Source organism: Sturnira hondurensis, unplaced genomic scaffold, assembly GCF_014824575.4.
Source record: "Sturnira hondurensis isolate 20B ecotype Veracruz unplaced genomic scaffold, ASM1482457v3 Scaffold0006413, whole genome shotgun sequence".
In the NCBI taxonomy this organism is placed as follows: domain Eukaryota; kingdom Metazoa; phylum Chordata; class Mammalia; order Chiroptera; family Phyllostomidae; genus Sturnira; species Sturnira hondurensis.
Window position 1 is genome coordinate 19,981,207 of NW_028079044.1, and position 26,818 is coordinate 20,008,024.

At 39.7% G+C, this 26,818-nt stretch overlaps 1 protein-coding gene and 1 long non-coding RNA gene across 5 annotated transcripts in view; one reads left to right on the forward strand and one right to left on the reverse strand.

The window, feature by feature from the left end:
* The window catches only part of LOC118988505 (uncharacterized), a 156,878-nt gene extending 145,921 nt beyond the window's left edge, over positions 1 to 10,957 (forward strand). Inside the window, exon 7 of the long non-coding RNA XR_005066792.1 lies at positions 9,450 to 10,957. This is a non-coding gene — a long non-coding RNA (uncharacterized LOC118988505). The remainder of the gene's footprint in view (positions 1 to 9,449) is intronic.
* Positions 1 to 26,818, reverse strand: part of MXD1 (MAX dimerization protein 1) — a 44,760-nt gene that overhangs the window by 6,306 nt on the left and 11,636 nt on the right. For 2 of the 4 annotated variants that reach the window (XM_037048169.1, XM_037048170.1), the window contains exons 5-6: positions 16,270 to 16,369; positions 11,721 to 11,750 (exon numbers count right to left, since the gene is read on the reverse strand). In XM_037048169.1, coding sequence (XP_036904064.1) covers positions 11,721 to 11,750; positions 16,270 to 16,346 — 107 coding nt within the window. In that variant the 5' untranslated portion in view covers positions 16,347 to 16,369. Of the gene's footprint in view, positions 1 to 11,720; positions 11,751 to 16,269; positions 16,370 to 16,550; positions 17,087 to 17,106; positions 17,427 to 26,818 lie in introns of those variants that run through there. The other 2 variants (XM_037048168.1, XM_037048171.1) reach the window with 2 other exon arrangements.

The following is a 26,818-nucleotide window of genomic DNA, read 5'->3' on the forward strand; positions in this document are numbered from 1 at the left end:
GGAAGGAGAGAAGGAGAGAAATATCAATGTATGGTTGCTTCTTGTGAGTTCCCTGCTGGGAACTGGCCTGCAACCCAGGCATGTGCCCTGACTGGGAATCAAACCGCGATCGTGTGGTTCACAGGCCCGCACTCAATCCACTGAGCTACACCAGCCAGGGCCCACATGCTTATTAATACATGTTTGCTGAGTGGATTATGCCTCTAGTCAAGTAGACTTTAAGCTTTTCAAGGACAGAGTCCATCTCTACTACATCTTTGCACCTTCAGCAGTGCTCAGGATCCTGGGGTTTTAGACACATGGCCACTGCCCCCACACAATGACCTGAGCAGAGCTCCTAGGAGCCTGGGAGGCTACCCTCAGCTGTACTTGAAGAGAACCTTAAAAATTAGTTTTTCCTCTCTTAAAAATTTTACTGTCTTAACAAAAGTTGGGAATGCAGACCAAAAGAAGAAAACTGCCTCAGAAAGCTCTACAGCAGGTCAATGTGCATGGTACTGACCAAGAAAATCAACTCACACCTTTCAGATCAAGACTTCAGACGCTCCTACCCAAGCAGATCTAACAAGTAGTACATTGGACATCCTTTGAGCCCCGGCCTCATCTGCTTCTGAGCCTTCTTCCTCTGGATCTTGAAGGAGTTGTCCTAGATATTCCAAGGGCCCCCTAAGTCTTGGCAAGCTTGAGAAGAACAACATTCATTTCTGAACTAGGAAGATTTTTTTTTTATTTTAAATTTTTTTTTTTTAAGATTTTATTTATTTCTCTTTAGAGAGGAAGGAGAGAGGAAGAGAAACATCAATGTATGGTTGCCTTTCCTGCGTCCCCTGCTGGGAGTTGGCCTGCAGGGAACTGGCCTGCAACCCGGGCATGTGCCCTGACTGGGAATTGAACCGCGATCCTCTGGTTCGCAGGCCTGCGCTCAATCCACTAAGCTACACCAGCCAGGTTGAACTAGGAAGATTTAATGGGACAAATGCCTTACTACACTATAAGACTTCCACTTGCTCTGAAAACCTATCCACGTGTCTTAGTCACAAGCAAAGACTCACATTAGGTATTTGTTCCTTCCACTACTGCATTGGTTAGGGGGCGAGGGGTGGGTGGGGAAAACCAGAACCTATGTGTAAAATGTACTTGCTCACTGTGGATAATAATAATATTCCAAAAGAGCAGTGAAAATAGATCATGTTACTAGAAACACCATTGGAAATGATAATCAGTCACTTACACAGTCATCCAACTTATTCCTTACTACTTAATACAAAGTTTACAGACTATTCATTGAGTTAGGAAAAAAGCTCAAAAATTAAAATTTGGACATTTTTAGTCTGCTTGTTATTTGCAAAGACTGCATGATTCAGAACAGTGTCATAATTAGTCTTTTTATGATGTGGATTTATCTACAGATATGAGTATGTAAATTTTTAAGGAAGTTTGTCTACTGATAAAAGTATAATACAGTCATCTGTCCATGCATCGTCATTTCTAGTTACACAGGGAGCCTAGCCCATAAAGTATGATTTTCACTACCCAAATGTGGGTTTCTGAGGAACACTCCCAGTTATGAAACTAGAAATAAGCAATTTGACTAATTTGCGCTGAGGACAATACATGTTCATTCAGTGTTTTCTGGCCTTGTTTTATGAAAATAGGACCAAAATGCTCTCTGGATTTTGTAGAGATCCAGAGCCAGCTTCTGGCTGTGGCAGTGCCTGCCTTTGCCTTTTCCAGCACCTCACTCCTGCAGCCTGATGGCTGCCCTTGCCCACCTGCCTGCAGACACAGCCCCTGCTGGTGCCTGGGCCACACACAGGACAGGAATGAGGTATGTGAAGCAAGCTCAGTTCCAACACATTGTAGTGAAATTAAATTCTTGAGCCAGACAAAAAAGCAAACAGACATCTCTGTAACAGCTCCTACTGGGGATCCTCAACCCTGAGACACAAACATGGACACACACACACAGACACAAGACACATACCAGAGACACTCTCATATACTCATTCCACCCTGGGCTCCCATGGAGCTCCCAGATCTAAAGCAAACTGGACAAGCACTTGTCTCAGCTCTTCCTCCTCAGTCCTTGACTAGTCTCCTGCCCAGAGCTCTGGTCTTGTAGGAGGGGCCTACTGTCCCATTTTGAACCAGGTCTAACTTCCTTTTGGGGAACAGGCAGGGGTTTTGCTATGTATCCTTCATAGAAAGCCACTAGATACCTTGATCTGACGCCTCCTTACATCTCCTCCCATCATATCTTCTTCAGACAGGCCTTCTTCTGTCGCTAAGAGCTGCCTCCCAGCTCCCTCCCCCAGTAGAAGAGTTTTGTCAAATCCTGGCTCCCTCCTGTCTCTTGACTGCCTCCTCTTATTGTAGTGATCCAGATGTTTTGTCCCTAGGTCATGAACTTTGACCAACTTCACCTGCTGACTGTTCAGAAATATTGCTTTAATTATTCTGAATGGACTGATATACCTTTGGTTTACAGTAGCATGAAAAAACCTATCTTTGATCTGAGTTATAGGCCGCACTTTGAGTATTACTAATTATAACTAAATTAGATACAAACTAACTTTTCTTCAATAATTTTTAGTATCTAAAATTTATTAATTATTTTAAATTCTGAATCTGTCAATCTCTATATAACCAAATATTAGTATCGTGATTAAGAATAAAGATGTGGGATCCTTAATCCCTGTGTGACCTTGAGCAAATTTCTTTACTCCATGTAGCATCCATTTCCTCAGCAGCAGGAGGAGGATGGCAATGCCCACCTGAGAGGGCTGTTGCATTAACTGAGACAAGGTAGGGATGCCCCTCGGACAGAGTCTGACATGGGGTGCTCCATATATAGTAGCAGTTATTCTTTCAATCTGTGCTTCATGTGTAGAAGGATAATTGCTGGGAGCAAATACAGATCATCACAGCACTATAATATTCCTTTTAAAATTGGTAGGGAACTCCAAGTGTCTCACTAGGTAAATAGAGGCTATCTGGTAAAATCCAATCACTAAACTCTTAAAATAGACATCATTTGTCATTAAAAGATTTCATGGAAATTCTAATCCATTTTCTATGGAAACAAGGTCTTGCTTATGTTAAAGATACCTTTTTACAATGAAAAATTAACAAGGAGGAGTTTGTAAAGTTACTGCATGCAAAAGGAAAGACTGCTTTGTGGGCACCCACATCATGTAGAGGCAGGGGAAGGAGGGACATGGGCACTGGGCAGGAAGCATCCAAAATGCCCTGGGCCCCCCTCTTACATCTCTGCTGTGGTGGCCAAAGGAAACAAAAATAGGGGCAAAAAGTCTTGATCTTGGAAATCCAAGCACATCTCTAGATGTGTATCCATATCCAGAGACCCTAAAATATCTCATGTACAATAGCAAGAAGAAAGGATAGTATATTTAAGAACAAACTTAAAACAGTTTGGGAAGGATTCCTGGGAAGAACACTATAAAACTTTGCTGAGATACACAGAAAATTAGAATAAATGGAAAAAATAGCACATTCCTAGATATGAATCCTCAAAGTAAAAATGTCAACCTTACCAAGTCTGTACAAATTTAACATAACTCCCCCAAAATGCCAATGGTACTCTTTTTAATAGTGGGAAATTAGTATAAACTTCATGTATAAGAAGAAATTTATGAGTGACTGCTAAAATTTTTGAGAAAGAAGAATGAGGAGGAATGTGCTATACTAGATATTAAATTGTATTATAAAGCTTCAATAATTAAAAACATTGTATAATAATGTATGACTAGACAAACAAATCAGGTAAACAGAATAAAAAATTCCCAGGAAGAAACTTAGGAATAGACATGAATTTAGCATATAATGGAGATAATACTGTAAATCCTGGGGGAAAGAATGGATTAGTCAGAAAATGGCAGGGGAGTGGGGAGATTAATATCAAAATAAACTCCAAATACATTAAAGATTTAAATATAAAATGTATTTTGATGCCACACAATTGTGTGGTTAGTTTTCCTTAACTCTTGTCAACTATGAACCATATAAAACTGAACAAGTGAAGGAAATCGTTATTAAAGAGGCTCTGGGCTGTTTGAGGCGTAGCTCCTGGCAGAGCTCTTGCAGTGACAGAGGTGCCTGGGCTAACGAGTGTGCTCTCAGACAATCCTCAATGCTGATCTTTTTATTCTGCCTCCAGACTCAAGCTTCCTTGATTCTACCCATGTCTCTTTCTCTCATACCAGCAGATCTGGTAAGCTGGGGAACAGATGCAACAAAAAGAGTAAGACTATGGGTAGATTGTGCTATATCTGCAGGTAGGGCTCCTGAACTTACTGTGTTAACCCTAAAGTTCTTCCTGATGTTGATATAGTCAAGACTGGGAATGATATCAGATCAGGTGTATGCATATGTGTGTGTCTGTGTTGTGAGGGAGGTATTGTTATCAGAGATTAGTCGTCTTCACTGAAGGTGTAAATGAGTTCTCTCCCTCAGATTTTCATCATAAAGTGAAAAAAGATATAAAAAGAATTATAAGGTCATGGTGGAGCAAACAGGATGGAAGCCTGTGAGTGAAGAGGGTAGATAATTATTAGGTTCACAGGTGGAAATCTTGAAACATACACTGGACTCATTCATTTATTCCACCAGCATTTCTCAAAGGATTACTATGCACTGCAGACTTCCTAGGTGCAGGTGATACAATGTTGGGTAAGACCAAGTCCCTCCCTTGGAGGTACTTAAAATCACTTGGAGTGATTGAACATGGAATAAACAATTATTGCAGAATTATTTATCTGAGCAACCTTCAGACCATGACAAATATCAGCTCCTACTGAAAGTTCTAGAATCGACTCCCTTTGCCCTCTTTCTTCATTTGCCTCAACTACATCTTGTTTGACTTAACTTCTCCATAAAGGTTTTTAAGCTGTCAGAGCCTATAATTAAGTTTTTTTCCCTTTCCAAATAGGTCACATTCATTTATTCACATACTGGAGACCTCCTATGTGTCTAACTGTTCTGTTTCTTTCATTAACAAATAATGGAAGAAACCAAGTCTTCCATTCTGCACTAAATAGTAGAAATAATTACGTATCTGCAAATGTTGACCTAAGAGTAGAATCTTGTGTCTTTAGCAATCCACATCCCTGCTCTTTGAGGAAAGCCTTACTTAAGAATATGATACATTAAACCTGAGTTCTCGTTTTTATTAAAATTGGGCCTATGTTTATTAACCAAAGCAGAAAAAAATTATATCAACAGTAGCCTATTTAACACTAAGGTTTTTCCATCTTATCTCCTACCTTTATGTGGACACAGACTTAGCCAATGAAATAGCTTTATAAATCTTCAGGATAATTGGAGGTGAATAAAAATAATATCAGAAATTGGTATACATGAGCTGTATGATGAGAAAAATAAGTTATTTTTTAAATTTATTTTTAGAGGGGAAAGGAAGGAGAGAGAGAGAAATATCAATGTATGGTTGCCTCTCGTGAGTCCCCCCACTGGGAACTGGCCTGCAACCCAGGCATGTGCCCTGACTGGGAATCGAACCGTGATCGTGTGGTTCTCAGGCTGGCGCTCAATCCACTGAGCTACACCAGCCAGAGTGAAAAATAAGTTATTTAGTATAAAATAACAACAAATCCTAAGGGATCAAAAATTACTCCCTCAAAGTGATTATAGGTTCTAACCTTACCCAGATTTTGGGTTTAGAACAAAGTCTTAATGGGTTAAACAAAAATTTTGATGAAGACTACAAATTATGTTTTGAGAAAAAACACTACTCTCTTCCCTTTTCTAAAATGATCCATTTATAGAAAATTGCCAAATGTGTAATTATTACTAACTTAATTAAAACTCTGGAAGGTTTTGAAGATTCTTCAGAATTCTGATAGTAATCTCGGTAAAAAATGCAAAGGCTGTTATGTATGCAGGCTGTGTGGGAACGTGACACTCAGCGAACAGTGCTTAAGCAGCAATTCAGGGTGGCCACATTTAAGTTATAAAATGACTTCTGTATTAAAAGTATGAAATACATAAGTATGCCTCATTAATAGTTCCTTTCTAGAGCCCAGTTAAAAAATACAAACTATGTATGATAATTAGCATTAGCTAGCTCCATCTCACCCTTTGACTATTAATGTTGGAATGCCCCCCAATATTCCAGGTAGGGGATTGGAAATTGACTGAATAACCAGTGTATGTCTCTTCTCCAAGTTCTTCCAAGGACAGATGCCATCTATCCAAGAGGAAAGACAGATTCTAGTGATACAAATCTGAGTGTTCCTCTACACCATCCACATAGACCATATTAACATACCTGTATTTTTCCCTTGCAATAATCAGGCCTTGTCCTTAGCCTAATGTGGCAACAAGGCAATGTGGATTTGTTGCAACATCCTAGAATGAAATATGAATGTGCTTAAGGTGTTCAGAAGCAGTAAGAATGGTGCATATGTATACCACAATTCAGGCCCAGTGCAAAAGTCAGGCTCCCTATCCCTTTGAGTGAAGGAGCTTAGCTATTTGAAGAGCCAAACCCCCAAATAAACAAGTACAGGCACCTGCAATGAACTAGAATACCCTGCCAGTAGAGAACTGAGTGAAATGGTTTCACATGGCAGACCAGATGCTACTGAAATAATGTTTGACCAAATGAAAATAACAGCTTATGTCAGACTGCTGAGTCCTCCCCACAGAACACACACACACAAATCTTTTGTCATGGGTTTCAGAAGACTCTGACAGAGGTAATCTCTGTAGACCAGCTGCCTAATTCCAGCCAGCATGTGTATCATTCCAGAAAAACGAGTGTCTACTATTAAGGGAGGTGGTAGAGCCTTCTTTTGAAAAAAGAGTCCATTCTAGCACCTGACCCCTGAACTACGGGCTGCAGCTTAAATGCATTCAGTCAGTCTCCACTTGCTAAAGGCTTATTGAAAGGCATTCAAACCCAGAAGAGTTCCCAGTGAAGAGAGGGAAACAGCGGTATGATCAAAAAAGGGCATATAACAACAATGAAAGATTAAAAATTTTCTTTTGTTCAATAATAATTAATTAGTAGTTACAATGGGAAACCAATAGCAATTAAAAAATATGTAAACCCAGGAATACCTTTTACAAGAAATGTGCAAGATCAACACAAAAACACTGCAAAATTTAGAGACGGAAAAGAGATCTCTAAATATTATTTGTGCTTTTCTGAACTTTGCAATTTTCTGAATAAATGAAGACACACACCAAATCCTGGATGGAAAGATCTAATATGTAAATATTAACTTTTTAAGGCTAATTTATATTGGAATTATTTGATTTTTAAAATCCCCTACAATTTGAGGGATGAGGAATTGAGGAACTGATTATAGAAATTATAAGAAAAAGAAACTGAAGAAAATAGCTAAGAATATGGTAAAAAAAAAAAAAAAAAAGAAGGGAGGAAGTATAGAGATTTGCTTTACCAGATCCTGAAGTGCATGATAAAACCTCAGTGATTCAACAGAAGAAAATTGGGCAAAGGTTTAACAGGTAATTCTCTCTCACACACACACAGAAAGATGTCAAAATTGTTAAATTGTGCTAGTAATATAAGAAATGCAAATTTAAACAAGTTGTGTGTTTTTGTTTTTTACTTATAAAACTTGTAAAAGTCTTAAAATTACAAACTTGTGAATGTATAAGGAAAATAAAGCCTATAACCTGCTTGGTTGGCAATCCAGCAGTCAACATCAAAACCCAGTAATTCTACAACTATAAATTTACCTGGCTGGTGTAGCTCAGTGGATTGAGTGCGGGCCTGCGAACTATACAATCGTGGTTTGATTCCCAGTCAGGCCAGTTCCCAGCAGGGGACTCACGAGAGGCAACCATACATTGATATTTCTCTCCTTCTCTCCTTCCCTTCCCCTCTAAAGATAAATAAATTAAAATCTTAAAAAAAATTATCCTAAGGAAATAATTATGATGCTAGACAGAGGTTTATCTACAAGGTAGATTAAGGAAGGATTGCTTACATTAGCAAAATACTGGGAAGAACCTAAAGTAGAAAATTGGTTATATGAGTTATGGCACATCCATATGGTGCCATACTGGGCATTCACTAAAAGTAGTGTTAAAAAAGATTTAATGACATTGGAAAATATTCATAGTGTAGCTTAAACAGATTAAAAAATTATTTACTATATGATTCGATATTGATTTTAAAAAGCATGCACAAATGTCTAGATAAATAGAGAACTTAGCAGGAATGTTAGCAGTTGTCACTGTTGCAAGGTCTAGTATAGGTGATTTTTTAATACTATTTGTGCTTTTCTGAACTTCCCAATTTTCTAAACTAAACTATATTTTTTTAAAGTTATTTTCCAAAACCAATTAGAAAGATACATTGCAAAGGTTCCTTGGTTTCCTCTGGCTGCTAGATTCATGGATGATTTAATTTTTTAGTATGAAATAGTTTTAAATATTTCTCAGTCATTTTGACAAGATTAGTTTTTTAAAAAAGAAACACCATGTACTCACAAAGGGTGTTTCCTTAAGAGGCCAGACCCACAAAATTAGTTAAAATGCAGAGAAGCCTAGGTCAAGTATCAAGAGTGATAATAAACCAACCCTTTCCCAGCACCTAATTCATGCCATCTTTGGTGGTCACGGATACCTAATCTAGTGACTGGAAACCACCAGCTGGCTGCCACCATCACCACCAACCCCCACCTCCATCATTCTGGAAGTACTTTCTCTTCTCACCAATGCCAACATTATTTAAATAGTATTGTTTGTTAAGTATAGTATCCTCAGAGTGGAGTCCTGATAAATACCTATTATTCATAATCTCTAAAGTGCCACAGAAAAGATTTCTGAGTTAAAAAAACAAAATCCTAACCCAAGTATAATCAACTCTGCAATATCAAAGGGAAAAGAACAACCCACTGTTAGGTTTTGTTTTTTTTTTTTAAGATTTTCTTTATTTATCTTTAGAGGGGAAGGGAAGGAGACAGGGAGAGAAATATCAATGTATGGTTGGTTGCCTCTAGTGGGTCCCCTGCTGGGAACTGGCCTGCAACCCAGGCATGCGCCCTGACTGGGAATCAAACAGTGATCCTCTGGTTATAACGTGCTCAAGCCACTGAGCTACACCAGCCAGGGCCCCCACTGTTAGTTTTTTCCCTTAAGTTGCTACCTCTTTTTTTTCTTTTTGAGCCCTGCCAATCTTTTTATGTGATGTTAAGGTAAAAAAAATAGCTCACATGTAGTAGCATTTAGCAAAGCAATACTTTTTTATGACATTCAGCTACTAAAACCAGGGACACTATAAGAGCAACTCTTTCGTTGACCTCAAAACCCCAAAATCTTAAGCATGCACACTAATACGGGAGAAGCACCTAACAACTTTAATCTCCTCCCCTGGACTGCAGCAACAATGCCTGGTTAAATTAAGTAAATTTGAGTCCTTACTTCTCTTCTGTTCACAGGCTCTAGGCTAGAGGAAGAATTATCCAGACCTTAGAAGACCAAATTCCAAAAAAGAAAGGACAATAAGGAAACTAGATAAGTAACCCTTCAATGAGCAGAAGTTGACTAGTCATACAGAAGCAGTCTGAATTATAAGCTGCTTGCCCAGTGGTGACTTCAAGTCCAGTTTTCTAGACCCTTTGCCTCCACAGCAACCTGTAGGTACCTTAATCTTAGAACTCAGTATATTAATTGAAACTCTGTATCTTTCTCATTGACAAACTGCATTTCTCGAAGATGGGGACCATGCTGCTTTAATACTCCCATATGAACTCTTTGAATGCCCAATGCTGAGCACAAGTTCTTGGGCCACTGTAGATAGAAAACAAGCATTTTTGAACTGCTATAATAAATGATAAAATTGACATTCTGAGGCATTCCTGCAGAGTTGAAAGGTACAAAGCTACAGTAAGCCTAAGAGCCCTTATGTGAAGGGATGACATTTTAGTAATTAAAATAAATGCCTACCTAAGTACAATGTTAGAAGGGAGAAGGAGAAATATAAGAATTTTCAGTAGAAAAACTTTCAGTTTACCCATTTCACCTCAAAGGTAGGAAGTTGGAAGAGAATCTAAAGGTGAAAAACAGTAGCCACATCTCACTCCCTTTCCACCTTAAGAGATACTTTTCAGTTTCCAGTTCATGATATATAAATCCCTAAAGAATAAAGGAAGCTCTGCCTTAAAACACAGCCAGTCACAATCACAGAGAAATTAAAAGGGAGGAAGGGGTGGGGGAGAAGCATGTGTACAGGGAGACCTCACTATCCCTCACTCTCTCTCACACGTACAGAATTACAGTCACACAGTGGAATGATAGTAAATGCTTGCCCTGTCCCAAGATGTACCTTCCTAGTAAGGGTCTAGTCTGCCCTTTTATGATGAAACATGCTATTCAGATCCTGACTTTCAGAGTCAGGCTCTCCCGTCAAAGACGGTATGCTCAATATAACTGCATGTATTTACAGAGCCATATCACACGTCACCATCATGTTCATGCAGGATATCAAGAAAGTCAGTCAATTGGAATAGGCTGCCCATATTTCAAATTGAAGAGAGCTCTGAGATCAGAGTGATGCTTGTTCAGTGATTCTCGGCCCTGGAAGGACATGACAATCACCTAGGGAGCTTTAAAAAAAACAAACTGGTATACCATCTCAACCCAAACCAATTAAATCAGAATTGCTAGGGGTGAGATCTGGGTAATGGTTTAGGTTTTTTTTTCCTTTTAAAGCTCCACAAAGACTTATCATGAATTTTTTTCAGTATAGTAAAAGCAAGTGGTTATGTATTTTGTAAAAAGTCTCCTAGAGATAGATTTGCTTTCAAATACCCCATGAGGAAGGGTGGTTTTAATTATACAAGAGTGGCAAAATGTTGATAATTGTTGAAGCTGGGTGATGGATACATAGGAGTTGATTACGTTATTCATTCTATTTTTGTATGTCTGAAAAATTCAGTAATAAAAAGTGTCATTGTGCATGTATAATGTATTAAACATTAAAAATAATTTTTGAAAGTAACAATAAAACCTTTACAAGTGATTCTAATGTACAAACAGAATTGAGAACCACCAGGCTACATCACTGAGGAGGGGCAAACTTAATCTGCAAAATAAAGATTTAAATAAGCTGTTATTATATCTTTGGCTTGTTAAAAAAAAAGATTTAAATAAGCAGCAAGAGGCAATCCAGGTGAGTGAGATTAAATAAGGCTTGTGGAATGATGGGGCCCAGCAAGGACATAGGGCTCCTCTACTGAGTCATTATCTCCAAGTTCTGCTATGCATGTATTTGCCTGATTTTTGAGAATCTTTATTCACAAGTAAATTGTAACTACACACATATGTATATGTGTGGTACGTATGTATACATGTGTGTATGTACACACACACACAATCTGAGACAATTATATTCAGTGGCATGTCATTTTTTAAAACACCATGTGCAGAAACTGCTGAGGCCCTAAAATACTCTAGCTCATGGAAGAGTCACACAGGAAGGCATTCCTCAAGAGGCTGCTTGGGTGAGGGTGGGGGTGTGGTCTTTAGAACTGGTAAGCCCTTCATGCACCTAAGTGACTTCTGGGCAATGCTGCTTAGAGGGCCTGTAGTGAACTCTTTAATCAGGTGCTACCTGTGAGAGGGATCAAGAGGAGCAAACAATTCTCAATTTAATTAATAGAAAATGCATCAAAACTCCCCCAGTTCCACCCTCCAAATCTCCAACTCACCGATTCTTCTCCATTTCGTTGTGAGTTGATCTGAAAGAGGGAAAAATAAGAAGAGAGTAAGATTGTTTTTGTCTTAAAGGACTACTTCAAAACCAACAGAATTATTTTAATTTCTTTCCCTCCAAAGTTGGAGAGAAGACAGAGAAAGGGAGAAAAACTCAATGGGCTCTACTAAAGAAATTAGCCCCTTTGGGGAGTTAGATAAATGTAAATATCTAAAATAGAGTTCAAGGAGAAGTGACAAACTAAGAGGCATGCATTCCCAAGTGGAAAAGCAATCCATTTTAAGAAAGGAAATAAAAGGAGTCTATTTATACAAAAACAGCTGCACAATGTGATGTGAATTGGGGTTATATAATTCCACAAAACTTTCTGTAGGCTGAGAGTACAACGGTGGAGGTGGTGCCCCCCTCCAGCTCTGCACCTTTCTCTAGGTGTAGTATACACCAAATTTTTATGCTAAGTTGTTTGACTACAGGATAGAGTTTTAAATGGGTAAAAATAACCCATTAATCTTTCCTATTCCCTGAAATAACTATTTTATCAAGTACAACCTCCTGAAAGATGCTACTGTTCAACAGCTACAAAATGATTTCAGGAAGGGGCTTCCAAAACTCATTTCAATATAAAGATAATAGCCCAGTTAAAGCAGCAGTAAGGGAGAAATTTGAAATCCGGCTTTGCCACTGACTGGTATTGTAGAAGACAAAAATTTTTTTGACATCCGGTCCTCGATTAATCCCTCTGTAAAATGGAATAAAACCTATTGCCAATTGTCTTCTGAACAAGCATGGGTCATTGAGGTAGCAACTGTAACAGTGATTAGAGAGCCTTGGACGAAAGCCGTGGTGGATGTGAAATCGTATTCTTAGTGTATTTATAGCTGACCTTGGATATAAAGTCTGGTCTAAGAATTTACAGACTGGTTTCCACAAAGGTCACAAGAAGTCAGACAATGTGGACATTTCAATATCCTGCTCTCACAATTCCTCTCTGACTAGTTACAAATAAACTTGAGGAACTTCTCAGTGTTATAAAGACACTGAATCCTGACCTTTCTTATGGAAATTCTCTGGAATTATTCTCTTAGATAATTCTCTGGAATTATCTAACCAGTTCAGGAGAAAATGCCTTGGCTCAGGCCATGAATTCTGTGGGGCCATAATCAGAAACTTACTGGGCCTCGGAGATAAATTCTCATAGTAACGTGGAAGATCACTGCTCCCATGAATGCTCAGCCACTCATTTACACCAGTGGGGGCAACACCAGATTTGTTCATGCCAGTGACTGGCGGGGGGGTGGTTTATGTGTAGTTCTGAAATGGGAAATTTCCAATCCGGCACTGGAAGTTCTCTTCCATGAGGCTCTTGGTTATACAAAGTTTTTATCCACAAGAAAATAATTACAGTACTTTTCAGTTTTAGAATATGTTTTCTAGATAAAGGATATGTGCACTTTTTAAGAGCTTAAAATTGATTCACGTGATTATTCTTCAGTGTTCCTCAGTTACATTTTTCTGAAAGTTTACTGTTGCAATGGCCAGCAGGGTATCATAGTTAACAAGAATCTGACCTGCAATGCAAACCTTTGGCTTAAAAGCACACGGCATTTTAGTTTTAATGGGAAATAACAAGTTCAAAGTCTGACAGATTTTTTAAATGATTGAAATTATATGACAAAAACTGGCCAAGATTTCCTTGTTTGATTGTAGACAAGGGCCACCCTCAAGTACCATCCTCAGAAGGTGGTGGTGGAGAGGACAGTGGGTATTTGAAAAGGATGCGGTCTCTGAATAGAGAAAATAACAGCACACAGGACACTCTTACCAAAAACTTCTGGATTCTTTGAAGAAACCTATTAAAAAATTCTGAATCCTCAAAATAAACTTTTTAATAGATTCTATAGGAGGTACAACTCCTTCCAAATTTTGAGCAGAATTTGGGGAACTACAGATCTTGCTTGATTACTTATGGGTGTTGAACACATTGTGATTTTTACAAGGGGACTTACACCTGATGGCTAGAGCATTGCTGCAGTGCATTCGGTGCACTGAAACTGAGTTTGTCTTTAATAAAAAAGCAGACTTAAAAAAAAAATATTCAGTTCAGAGACTGCCTGCCAACTCTATTGATAGATCAACATTTATATTTTTAATTACAGCATTGTAAGATATATAGATACTTTGTATCAAAATCACTTTCCATGTGATTACTGAAAATATTTGATAATTCTGGAATCATTGATGAAGGTGAAATGTCACCATTTAAAAATATATTTTAACAAAAAGATAACTAAGTCAAACTACAGAGTATCTGAGAATGAGAAAAGTCCTTGGTTCAGAAAGAGTCCCCATGTCAGGTCAGCTATATAGCACTCTCATAAAAGAACCGGGTGCAAGTCCTGAACTTCCTCTTTCAAACAAGGGCCAAAGCCTGCTTTACCAAATTAACATACTTTTTAAAAACTCCAGATTTCAATTCTAAATAATTAGTAACTGATTTCAAAAAGAAAAAAAAAAGTTCCATGTCCCTGTATTCCAGTAGTTTTCCGAATGATTCTAAAGCAATCAATATTCATAATTCATTATTTTTTAAACAAGCAATTAGAGATACTCAGGACCTTATTTTTCGTTCCCAAGAAGTTTGATATGTGGCTAAATCTTATTTTGTATCGTCCAAGGAAAAGTACCCCCAGCCCCCAGACTCTACAAGCAAAGAGCACAGTATTTCCACCTGAATTAACAAGAATAAACTGTTATCCAATGGTTATGTAAACCAACAGCAATCTCTCTATAGCCCTTACTTCAGCTCAAAATCCTGATGATACAAAGCCTTGGATATAAGTCTAATTCAAATCAAAGGATCAAAGTGCTTTCTTTGGGGTGATGTCTCACTGTTCAGGTAAGGGTCATTCTACACATGTCATGAAGGAAATGATCACATTTGAACACAACAACCTGCTTCTGTTTCATATGATTGCTTAGCGCTTTCTCCAGGTTTAATCATGGTCTCTCGGAGAGGCTTGCATTACTGAAGATATGCACTAATTCATTATTAGCCAAGAATATGGACAACTGCCATAGCCTCCTGTCTCTAACCATACAAAGAAAACCAAACCCATAGAATAGAGCTTTCCCCCAAATCAGGAGTTGCAGCCATTTTTTCAGAAATAATGTTTCATAATAAAGAGAAGAGAAAGACTGTTTGTTGTCTTGAAATTCTCAACTATCATTATTTTTCTTTCCTAATCATCTGGGACCAAGCCACTTCTCTTTATCAATATCCTCTTCAGTTTCTCTCCCTACCACTAAACATTCCCTGACAACTTTCCTGTGAAACTTAGGAAAAAATAAAGTGTTAAGGATTAAGCCTTGACTATTAATGAGGACAATTCCTCTCAAATCATGAATAGGCAAGAATAAAAATAAATGAACTATACTTTTCCAGAAAAATAAACCAAAAGGGTTCAAATTTCTTCCAAACAAAACTTGAAATATTAATACTGTAACAAAATGCAACATAGCTAAATTGTTTTATATCATTGTATAATCCAAGTCAGTATTAGCATCCTTCTTCAAGGCCCGTAGTATCCATGCACAGACCTACCGGCTACCACTTTCAGGTAATGCTGAAGATGGGAAGGAAGGGAAAAACCACCAGATAATTAATTACCAGGCTCATCCTTCCTATTCAAGAGCTCAGCACATGTGTGCCGCTCTCATCCTGTGGGTCCACCAACACTAAGGACAGTAGGGTGAATCAAGGACAGAAGAGGCAGGAAGAACAAGTGAGTTAGGTTTAAATAGGAAGCTTCTGGTTTTCAGTGGCCTGTGTTATGCCATAGAGGCTAACCGAATACAGTTACTTGCAGGATGGGAAAGGGATAAGGATTCGAAATCAGTAATGAAAATATCAATGAGTTTAATTTACTGGCATGAAAGGTATAATTGAACTGATTTAATAAAACAGATTTCCTGGCTAACATATTTCAAGAGCAAAGAGGGGAAAAAGGGCAATAGTATTAATACTATTCTGTACAGGAACTATGTTCAGGGCTTTAATATGTGACTTCACAGACCATTAACCAAATACTTACTGGTGAAATTCAGAGATTTTTAAGAATTATAAGGCTAAGGTAAAAGTATTGTGGCACATTAATATTTTAATATTATATGTTTCTCATTACCAAAAGGCAGATTTTAATCTCACTCATTCCTCTTTGCCACTATAAATAGATGTGACATTAGTTTTTCAGGCAAACCACGTATCAAATATGAAATCCTACTACCTGTGCCAAGTCAGATACTTTAACATGTTTATAAATTTTTCATTATGAAAAGTAAAAGAAATGGATAATTTCCCCTTCGTTTTTCAATTCCTTCAACCCAAACAGAAGGGTTGCTTCCTCCTGTGGCTTAAGACCATGTATTACTGAATCAAGATCGCCACTTAATTTACTGGGTTCTGATCAAATAGGTAACTTTCATTCTGCAGTTTATGTCATCTGCAGTATAATCTAAAAGGGAAAGAGAAATATTTACTAAATTACCTGCTATTGCTGTTATTCTTCTTGGATTTGTTCCTCCGTTTTAAGGCATCTCTGTCCTTGTTATTGTATGGTAACATGGAGGCATAACCATGCTCAGCTTCTAGAAAACCGGAGGATCCAGTTAATGAATGAGCCTAGAACATTCAATACTCTCTCCTCTCCACAGTATTTCCTTTTTAAAATTTACTTGGTTTTTTTTTTAATGGAAAGAACATTGGGGGAATAAACGGAGCAAGATGGAATTCTTAGAACAATGATTATTTTTTAAATTGTGTGAATACCTCAGTTCGGGGCAGGTGTAGGGAGAATTCCAGCTGCTCATTGTTGAGAAAGACCCAGCAAGTCGCTAAGCGCATGGAGCCCGGGTTTCCCATTGGCAACATCCAGCAGGTGTGTTAAGCGAGCCCAGCCTCAGGCGAAGGTGCGGGGCAAACACCCGGAGCGGGGGTTGGGGGGACAGGGGAGGCGCTGCTTCTCCGGCTGAGAGACGGGGCGCCAGGTCCACTTGGGGGTCAGCTGGGAAGGGCCCCGGTGAGGTAAACCAAGGGCCTGGCTACGGGGGCCCCCGGTACCTCACACGCGACTGACTGGGGAGAGAGTGACACTGGGACCCCGGGGTGCAGCAGCCCCCTTTCCACCCCTATTCCCTGCCTTTAGGGTTGCGGGTGGCCTTCCTTCAGACCGCGCGTGGGGAAAGCTGGAGGGGTTGGGAGCGCTCGCGGTCGCGCTCTCCGCGCCTCCAACTACCCCCGGAGCGGCTGGGGGCCCGCACTCGCAGCGCGGCCCCTCAGAGCCCCCGGTCCCTGTTTGGGCCGGACCCCTCCCGTCCCCGTGCACCTCTCTCCCGCCGCTCTAGGTAGTCAGCCGCTTCCAGCAGCATCTGGATGTTCATCCGAACCGCCGTCGCCATTCTGCACCGGGGGCCGGAGCCACGGGACCAACCCCCACTGCCCACGGGCTCGCCGCCGCCGCCGGACACCCGCTCCCGGCTTTGGAGTCGGCAGAGCAGGGTTGAGAATGCCTCTCTGGCGACCACGCTGGCCCGAAGGGGGAGGGGGCTGGTGAGCTGGATACCGCCGACACCGTGACAGAACCCGAAGACAAGCAGCAGCCGCCCCCGCCGCGGAGTGTTTATCCCCGACTCACCGTCTCCCCGCCCCCAGTCCCTTCTCTTGACAGGCCCGCTTCGGCTGGTTTTCTCATTGGGCACTCCAAAGACTGCCCCGCCCCTTGCTTTGTCCCATTGGGGGAGGGCCTTACGACCCTCTTTCCAATTGGTAACAGGATTCGCAACTCCGCCTCGTGCTCCTTTCTTGCTTTCTATTGGTTCTATACCGACAACCGGGCCCCCTTTTGCTTTGTTAGTATTGGCCAACCGCTACAGAAAGCAGCCACTTCGCCCGTCTCCCGTTGGTGAAGCCTTCCGAAACCTCCCAGCTACGATGACGTCACCCTCCCCCAGGCCGGGCGAGCCCTGAGTGGCTGGTGGTCAGGGGCCCCAGCTTCTCCTCCCCAGATCCAGGGTGGGCTGGGAGGGGGACCCGGGCGTCAGGCGGCGCTGATTCACCCCCTGTCGCGGACCATGGCTCCACCCGGTCCCTCCCTGTCTGCACTAGCACCTGTTGCCAGGACCTATCTCAGGGGAAAAGTTCCGGGGACCTGCCGGACGTCCCTTGAGTGTGAGACTGGAACTGCGCCTCGCCTAGGCAATCACCCCCGATTGGGTTCCGGGACAGAGCCCTGAGCCTGGAGGCTGCGGCTCCGGACGTTCCAAGACTTCTCAGGATCCCGGCAGCTGAGGGCCTCCCGCAGCGAATCCCTCTGTATGGAGAGCGATGGTGGCAGCCCGGCAAGTGGCCGGTGAGCTCCGAGCTCTGGCGGGTGCCACGTAGTTGTGGGGCAGGAATGAAAAAGCCTGGCTTTTAGTTGCGTTAAATGCTGATCTCCCAGCGTTTTTTCTTCTCAGAAAGCGCTCGAACCGGGAGGCTGTATTCAGTACGGAGCTTCTCTCCAAAGGCACTCCCCACCACCCAAAGTGCTGGCATTAATTATTCCCTCACACGAGTGGGGTTTAAAAATTTAGAAACTTCCTGTACCTACAGAATGACGTTGGATCTCGAGATACTTTGATCTAAATCTTTTAGAATCTTTCCTTCTCTTTTGATCTAGATGAAAATGTTAAATTCTTTTCAAGAAGGCTATAAATGGCGTGTTTGTGTGGTGATACAATAGTAATGTGTAGAACTAAAAAGTTTATTAAGGATTGTTCCATAAGCCTGTCAAGATTTCTGAGACCCAAGTAATATACTATGTTAATAAGTAGAAATAAAATTTGGTAAGTTTAGAGTCCTAAATATACAGATGAGTCTAAAATGTTTTTAAATAGCTTATTTCGTGTCGGGTAGTTTACATACATCATCTAATCCTCAACCACTAGGTAGATTAATTATCTACATTTTGCAAATGAGAAAACAGGCCCACAGAAGCTGAGACTTTCCCAGTCTCCAACCAGAGGGGCCACCCAGAGGGGCACTGGACCTTGAGCTGTTTCACCCAGAGCCCATGCTACCAAAGCTCCCACTGGTAGTCTATTCTAAAGGCAATACAATTAAGAAATACATTTCTAGATCAAGTTACAAAACACTGACACACAAACACTGGGGAAAAAGAAAAACATTTAAAGGTAATTTGATGGGAAGTTTTAAAAGGGTCCTTTTTTTTATGTTTGACAGATCCATTGAAATTACATAAACTTCACAGAATACGTAAAATAAATGTAAACTATGCCTAAGATATAGAAAACACTTTCTGCTTTTAATGGTTAATTGGATCTAAAAGCTGATTCTTTATAAAAACACATACTGTAGTAGTAAATATACACACTGAAAGTAAGCTTTGCAAAAAATTAGAAATGAGAATGGGGATATAACAATTTTAAAGACTATTTTTAAGACCGTTTTTGGAATTTCACGTTATTTGTAATATAAATTTGAAAACTCATAATACAATTCTACTAAAGTACCAAAAGTGACAATAGTAAAAATGCTTTCGTTTCATTATCTTAATTTTGGATATTGTATACTTTTGTATTTTCCCTTTGCTTTTATTATGATCATTCAGAATATCATTATTCTTTCTCTTGCCCTCAACTCTTTTAAGCTAGTCTTATTTCAGAATCACAATCCTTCCCCTAGAATCACCAACTGAAAATCACACTTACAAAAAATTTAAAGAGAAAAGGTTGAAATCTGAGTAAAAAAAAAGCAAATTTGAACACTAACAGGCCTATCTTACACCCCACACAAAAATACAGTTATGTAACAATCAGAATTAGATGAAAGAATGAAGCATTACTGTTCCCCATGGTGGTGGAAGAAATGGTCAAGTAGCCAACCAGGAATTCTTTTCACTTGAGAACTTTAAAGGGTATTTGGTGCCATCTACTGGAAATCAAGCAGTAAGCATAAAACATAGGTTTGATTTTGTTTTTCTATAAATTATTTTACAGAAATCTATACAATTACCAGTTAAATAAAAATCTGAAGAGGCCCTGGCTGGTGTAGCTCAGTGCTTTGGGCGTCATCCTGCAAACTGAAAGGTCAGCTGGTTGGAATCCCAGTCAGGGCACATACCTGGGTTGCAGACTGGGCCCCAGGGGCAAGCAAGAGGCAATCAAGAACTGATGTTTTTCTTGCATATCGATATTTCTCTCCCTCTCTTCCTCCCTCCCTTACCCTTTCTCTAAAAATAAATAAAATCTTTTAAAAAGTGATAAATAGAATTGAGAAATAAAAGAAAATGTTGAAAATGAGAAACATAAAGACATACTTTACGACTCATGAAATAATCTTTACTGTATCTTTTGGAAAGCTAAGACTCAGTCTCCTGCTTTTGAGAGGCATACATATTGCAGGTGGGCACAGGATAGTATGCAAATGCTGACTGAGCAGCAGGTTCATTAAATACAGTCGGAGTTCTAACAGAGAGCTAATTCTTTTTTTAAAAAACATATTTCATTGATTATGCTATTACAGTTATCCCATTAACCACCACCCCCTGCTTTATTCCCCTCCACCTTGCACCCCTCCTCCCACCCATGGTGGGACATTAGTTCATATCCATGGGCCATACATATAAGTTCTTTGACTTCTCCACTTCCCATACTATTCTTAACCTCCTTGTCTACTATGTATCTACTATTTAATGCTACTTATTCCCCTCTGTACCTTTTCCCCCATTTGCACTCCCTCCCCGCTGATAACCATCCATATGATTTCCATCTGTGATTCTGTTCCTGTTCTAGTTGTTTGCTTAGTTTTGGGGAGTTTTTTTGTTTTTGTTTTTAGGTTCAGTTGTTGATAGCTGTGAGTTTGTTGTCATTTTACTATTTATAGGTTTTGATCCTCTTCTTTTTCTTTGATGAGTCCCTTGAACCTTTCATATAATAAGAGCTTGGTGATGATGCACTCCTTTAACTTGACCTTGGTTGGGAAGTACTTTATCTGCCCTTCCATTCTAAATGAAAGCTTTGCTGGAGTAATCTTGGATGTAGGTCCTTGCTTTTATCACTTGGAATACTTCTTTCCAACCCTTTCCAGCATGCAAGGTTTCTTTTGAGAAATCAGCTGATAGTCTAATGGGAACTCCTGTGTAGGTAACTGTCTCCTTTTCTCTTGCTGCTTTTAAGACTCTCTCTTTATCTTTAATCTTGGGTAATGTAATTATCATGTGCTTCCTTGTGTCTCACTTTTTTGGGACTCTCTGAGCTTCTTGGACGTCCTGGAAGGCTATTTCATTTGCCAGATTGGGGAAGTTCTCCTTCATTATATTTTCAAATAAGTTTTCCATTTCTTGCTCTTCTTCTTCTCCTTCTGGCACCCCTATGATTTGGATATTGGAACACTTAAAGTTCTCCTGGAGGTTCCTCAGCCTCTCCTCATTTTTTAAAATTGTTTCTTCATTCAGTTGTGGTTGAATGTTTATTTCTTCCTTCTGCTCCAAACCATTGTTGAGTCCCAGTTTTTTTTCCTTTCACCATTGGTTCTCTGTACATTTTCCTTTATCTCACTTTGCATAGCCTTCACTCTTTCCTCTATTTTGCAATCATACTCAAGCACTTCTGTGAGTATCCTGATTACCAGTGTTTTGAAGTTTGCATCTGTAAGTTGGCTAGCTCTTCATTGCTTAGTGTTTTTTTCTGGAGCTTTGATCTGTTCTTTCATTTGGGCCATTCTTCTTTGTCTCAGCAGGCCTGTTATGTAGTAAGGGGAAGAGCCTTAGGTATTCACCTGGCTGGGGCAACTCATATTGCTGCACTGTGACCACTGAATGTGGGGGAGAAGTCTGAGAGGGAACAATGCCCCTTGCTCAGCTCTTGGCTGGCTTTCAGCCACTTTCTCTGCTACCCACAAGCAAATTGGGCCCTTCTGGTGCTCATTCCCAGAGACCCTATGGGTCTCTCCAATGAACTCTCCTGAGAGGCTGGGAGTTTCTCCTGCCGGCTCAACCCCCACAGGTTTTTTCAGTCAGAGGTTTAGAGGCTTCCTCTCACCGGAACCCTGGATTGTGTAGTCTCTCTTGCTCCCCAGTTGTTCTGGTGTATCTGCATGCAAATGTGGGACCACCTGCTCCACCAGCTGCTGTCTCACCTACCCCGGTCCTCCAGCTGCCACCTTGCTATGAGTCCTCTCCACCCCAGTTGCGCATTTCTGCCCCATCCTACCAGTCTGGATGAATTTTCTTCTTTAACTCCTTGGTAGGTGGACCTCCATACAGTTCGATTTTCTGGCAGTTGTGGTCATGTTTTGTTTTTAAATTTGTTGTCCTTCTTTTGGTAGTGCAAGGAAGCAAAGTGTATCTACCCACACCTTCATCTTGGCTGGAAGTCTTGAGAGCTAATTCTTCAGTCAGTACCTCACTGAGTGGCAGGGAAAAGGAAACTGGTATATTATAACCCTTAAATGTCTAAAAAGTTCCAAAACTGGAAGCAAAACACATTATTTGTAACTGAGTTTGACATTTCCTAACCACTATGACATTAAAGTAAAATTTTTTAAATAAAAATTTTGAGGAAATAATTTTGTTCTTCAAAGTATAAAAATCAGGACTGGAATTTCTTGCTTCAATAACATCAATCCCCTTCTTTGTGACTACTTTGGACACTCCAATATCATGATATCTAATTTCATGATATTAATTTTAAAAATCTTTAAGAATATTACTCTTCAAAAATTAGTTACTGTGCAAATATTTGTCATTTTAAAAACAGAGCAATGGCTAAACAAACAGTAGCATATGAGGTCTGTCTGGAAAAAGTCCAGCCATCGTTAATATAACAAGAACAGTTTGCATGATATTGATGTAACCTGGCAGCCAAGGAGAGTGGACTGCAATGTGCATGAGTGAACAATGACAACTTAACTCTACTACCCAGTGGAGGCGGTAGAAACTGTGGAGTGAGCATGTGTACTGTGTGGCTATCTCATTCAAAGTGACTGAGTCAGTAGAGCAACAGATCTGCAATAAATTTTACAGTAAGTTCAAACATCCCTCTGTGGAAACTATTGGGACAATTCAGAAGGCCATAGCTATGGGCAACTCATGATTGGCAGCTTCATCACAACATGTGTGCTCATACATCACAACCCCTATAGAGTTTTTTGGTGAAACATCACATTACCTAGGTGATTCAACTTCCCTACAGCCCAGACTTGGTGCCCTGTGACTTCTGGCTTTTCCCAAAACTAAAATTACCTTTGAAAGGGAAGCGATTTCAGACTGTGAGTGCAATTCAGGAAAATATGACAGGGCAGATGATGGTGACTGGGCGAACTGTGTGAGGTCCCAAGGTGCTACTTTGAAGGGGACTGAAGCATTACTGTCCTATGTATGTTTTGTGTATCTTGTATCTTCTTTAATAAATGTCTCTATTTTTCATAGTACATGGCTGGATGCCTTCCAGATAGACGTAGTATATATATTACACAAAACCCTATGTAGCAGCTAAAAAAAAGACAGAGGCACATAAACTGGCATGGAAAGATCTCCAAAGCAGTATTGAATCGGTTGTAAAATGAGCCCTACAGCTCACTACTAGTAGTTTAAAAACCCAAACAATGTATTTTCCTCATTTCCAATTCTAACTCTTACTTACATTCATGCACAGACAAACATCTGGAAAGGTACAGTGCAAAGAAGGGGCAACAGGACTAGGAATGAGCGGCACAGTTCAAAAGGATTTAGCTTTGTGATGCTTTAAAATTTTTACATTTTAAATTTTGAAAATGTGTTCATTTATTACTTTGGAAACTAAAGGTTAACATACAAATCAAGGGAAGTGGCCAAGTGAAAAAAGGTCACTGAACTATATTCACAAATTCAACAGATATTACCTGACTGCCTTACTCTGTGTCAGGCGTTGTGTGGTGCTGGGGCGACAGCAACCAACAAGACAGAAGCCCCATTACTTCTTGTCTGGTGGAAGAACCAGAAAATAATAAATGAATATAAAGAGTATCAGGCAAGAAAAACTATGACAGGGCAGATGATTTCCTTAGTTATAAGGAAAAGCAAACTTTGCTGAACATATGGAAAAAATGGAACCCTATGCATTCCTGGGAAATGTAAGAGTGCGGCCGTGCCAGTGTGGCGGCGCCTCAGAAAGTTAAACACAGATGATTGTCTTTTCTGTGTTCAACTGCGCTGCAATTCCACACCTAGTTATATACCCACTGGGATTAAACAAAAACTTATACACGAATGATCAGAGCAGTATTATTTGTAATAGCCAGAATGTAGAACAACCCAAATGCCCATCAGATGATAAATTATAAAGAAAAGTGTATGTAATAGAACAGAATATTATTCAGCCACAAAAAGTAATAAAGTACCAGTACACGTTACAGCATGGAAACCTTGAAAACATTAGCTTAAGTGAAACAAGCCAGACACAAAAGACCAAATTACTGTATGATTCCATTTATATGAAATATCCATTTATATAAAAATGTCTAGTTTAAATACATTTTTAAGAGACAGAAAGTACATTAGTGGTTTTTGTGGTAGAAGAGATGAGGCATGACTGTTAATGGGTACAATTTCTTTTTGAGGAGATGAAAATGTTTTGGAATTAGTGTTGGTGGATGCATAGCTCTATGAATGCACTACAAACCACTGAAATGGTATACTTTAAAAAGGTGAATCATATCTCAACTTCTTAAACATAAAAAAAAAGGGTAAAGAAGAATTAAGGGAGGGAAGGGGGATTTGATATTTTGGATAAAGTGTTCAGGAACAACTTTATTTTGACCAGGGACCTGAACAACATAAGGAAGCCATCCATGCAAAACTGGAGGTGGGGGTGTTTGTGGAGGAGGAATGCTTTTGGGAGGAAGAAGTCTTCAGGCAGATGAAGACCTGTTCTCAAGGAACAGCAAGGAGGGCCAGCAGTGTGACTGAGTGCAGTAGCAAGGGGGTGAGGCTGTGAGATGCCAGGGTCCAGACTGTTCAAGCTTCTGGACCATAGTAAGGACTGGACTTTATTCTAAGTGACAAAAAAACACCTGAGGCAGCGGCAATGTGATCTGATGCGCATTTAAAAAGGTTCACCTCTGCTGCAATAAGAGAACAAGAGAAGGAAGGAGAGCTACTAGGAGGCTACTACAGTGGTCATGGCAGAGTGACGGCTTCAGTTAGTATAGGTGGTAAACAGTTTCAATACATCAAATCACGACAATGCATACTTGAAATATTTTACAATTTTATGTCAAGTATACCTCAATAGATCCGAATAAAGTGCATCCAAAATATACTCTTAGATTAGAGTCTAAAAAGTTTGCATAGGCCAAAGGAGTCAATGATGAACCTAAGGATTTGGTCTAAGCAAAGAAGTGAGTGGAGGAACGAGCCACTCACTGAGATGAGGAAGCCTCAAAGAAGGCTCAAAGAAGGCAGGGAAATGGGAGAAATTTGAGATGTCTAATAATCTAGGTGCATATACAAGCATGGAATTCAGTAAAATGGTCAGGCTGGAGTTATAAATTTGGAACCAAGACAGATGTTGGAGGTCACGCAAATAGAAGACTAACCAGGGCAGAGATTGGAAAGTCCAGGAATGGAACCCCGGAACACTCTTAACATTTAAATACTTAGAAATAGAAGATTTGGCATAATTTATGCCCGCTGAGAGGCAGCAGCCTGGTAGAAGACAAAGATATCCTTCCATCTTTGTCATTCCTACAGAATCAGACAATCTGATGGATAAAAGATCCTTCAAACCAAGACTTCTCAGGATCAGAGGTGTCTTATCTGTAAATTTTCATACTTCCTCCCTCTCTATTTCTTTGATGTTGGTTGATGGTGTACAAACCTGTTGAGCCACCAGATATTCTCAGATTACTTCTTTACAAAATGTGCTCCCTCAAGGATCTCAAGTCAAATCTTTACTAACAACATACTAAGATGACAATTCAAAGACCTGTAATTTAGTTTGGGGTATATATTTTATTCCAGAATTTTCGGCTTTCCTATTAAAACAATTAGGTCTGATTTCCTTGGGTATGCACATATGTGGTTAGAAACAGTCCTTGTCATGGATAATATACAAATACACAAGCTTTTGGAGAGTAGAGGTATGGGATTCTATTTAGCTCAGCTGGCAACAAGTCCAACAAAATCATCTAACTGCCTAAGGCAGTGACACTTGTACAATGGGTGTAGCACGTTCAAATATTTAGGCACCGAAGGCATAGTTATTGGTATAAACACCAATGATTTCTGCCTTTATGGTCTGAAAAGCCTCAGCTTTTTCATATGGGAAATGGAGATAATACCTGCTATATTTCATAAGGATTAAATGAACCAAGGTGTTCTGTACACTGTAATATGCAATGCAGTCATACTATTCTTTATAGGGAATAACGTGCCAGAAGAGCTTTTAAAGAACTATAATAGATGGTCAAATTTCGAATGCAATGAAAGATTTAAAAATCTAGCTAAAAACACTTACAAAATCATGTAAAGTGATTACAGAATTTTTTAAAAATAGTAAAAAAATTAGAAACAACTTGAATGTCCTTCAATGGGGCATTATTTAAAACAAATTATAGTCTACTCTACAATAGACTGTAATTGCTGTCCTTAAAAAAAAAAGAGTCATAAGGTAGAGTAGGTGCTCACCTCCTCCCAGGACCACATCAAAATGTCAACTAAACTACAGAACAACCAATTGCCTGAAGACAAGCTGAAGAGAGTCCTATAGCAGGATATACAGAAGAAGCCATGTGGATACTGTGAATTGCATTATTTCTCTCTAAATTTCTGGAATAAAACCTACTTGGTGATAAAAAGAAAAAAGAAGTAACATTACATGTACTGATAAGAAGCAATCTTAATATGTACAAGTAAGTGAAAAAAGGTTAGGTGTAAAATAGTGTGTGAAGTTTGCTTACACATGATTAATAAAATAGTATGTATCTTTGTGTGCATAAAAAATATTTCTGGAAAAAAAATACACAATGCCCTTTATGCCAGGGGTGTCAAACTCATTTTC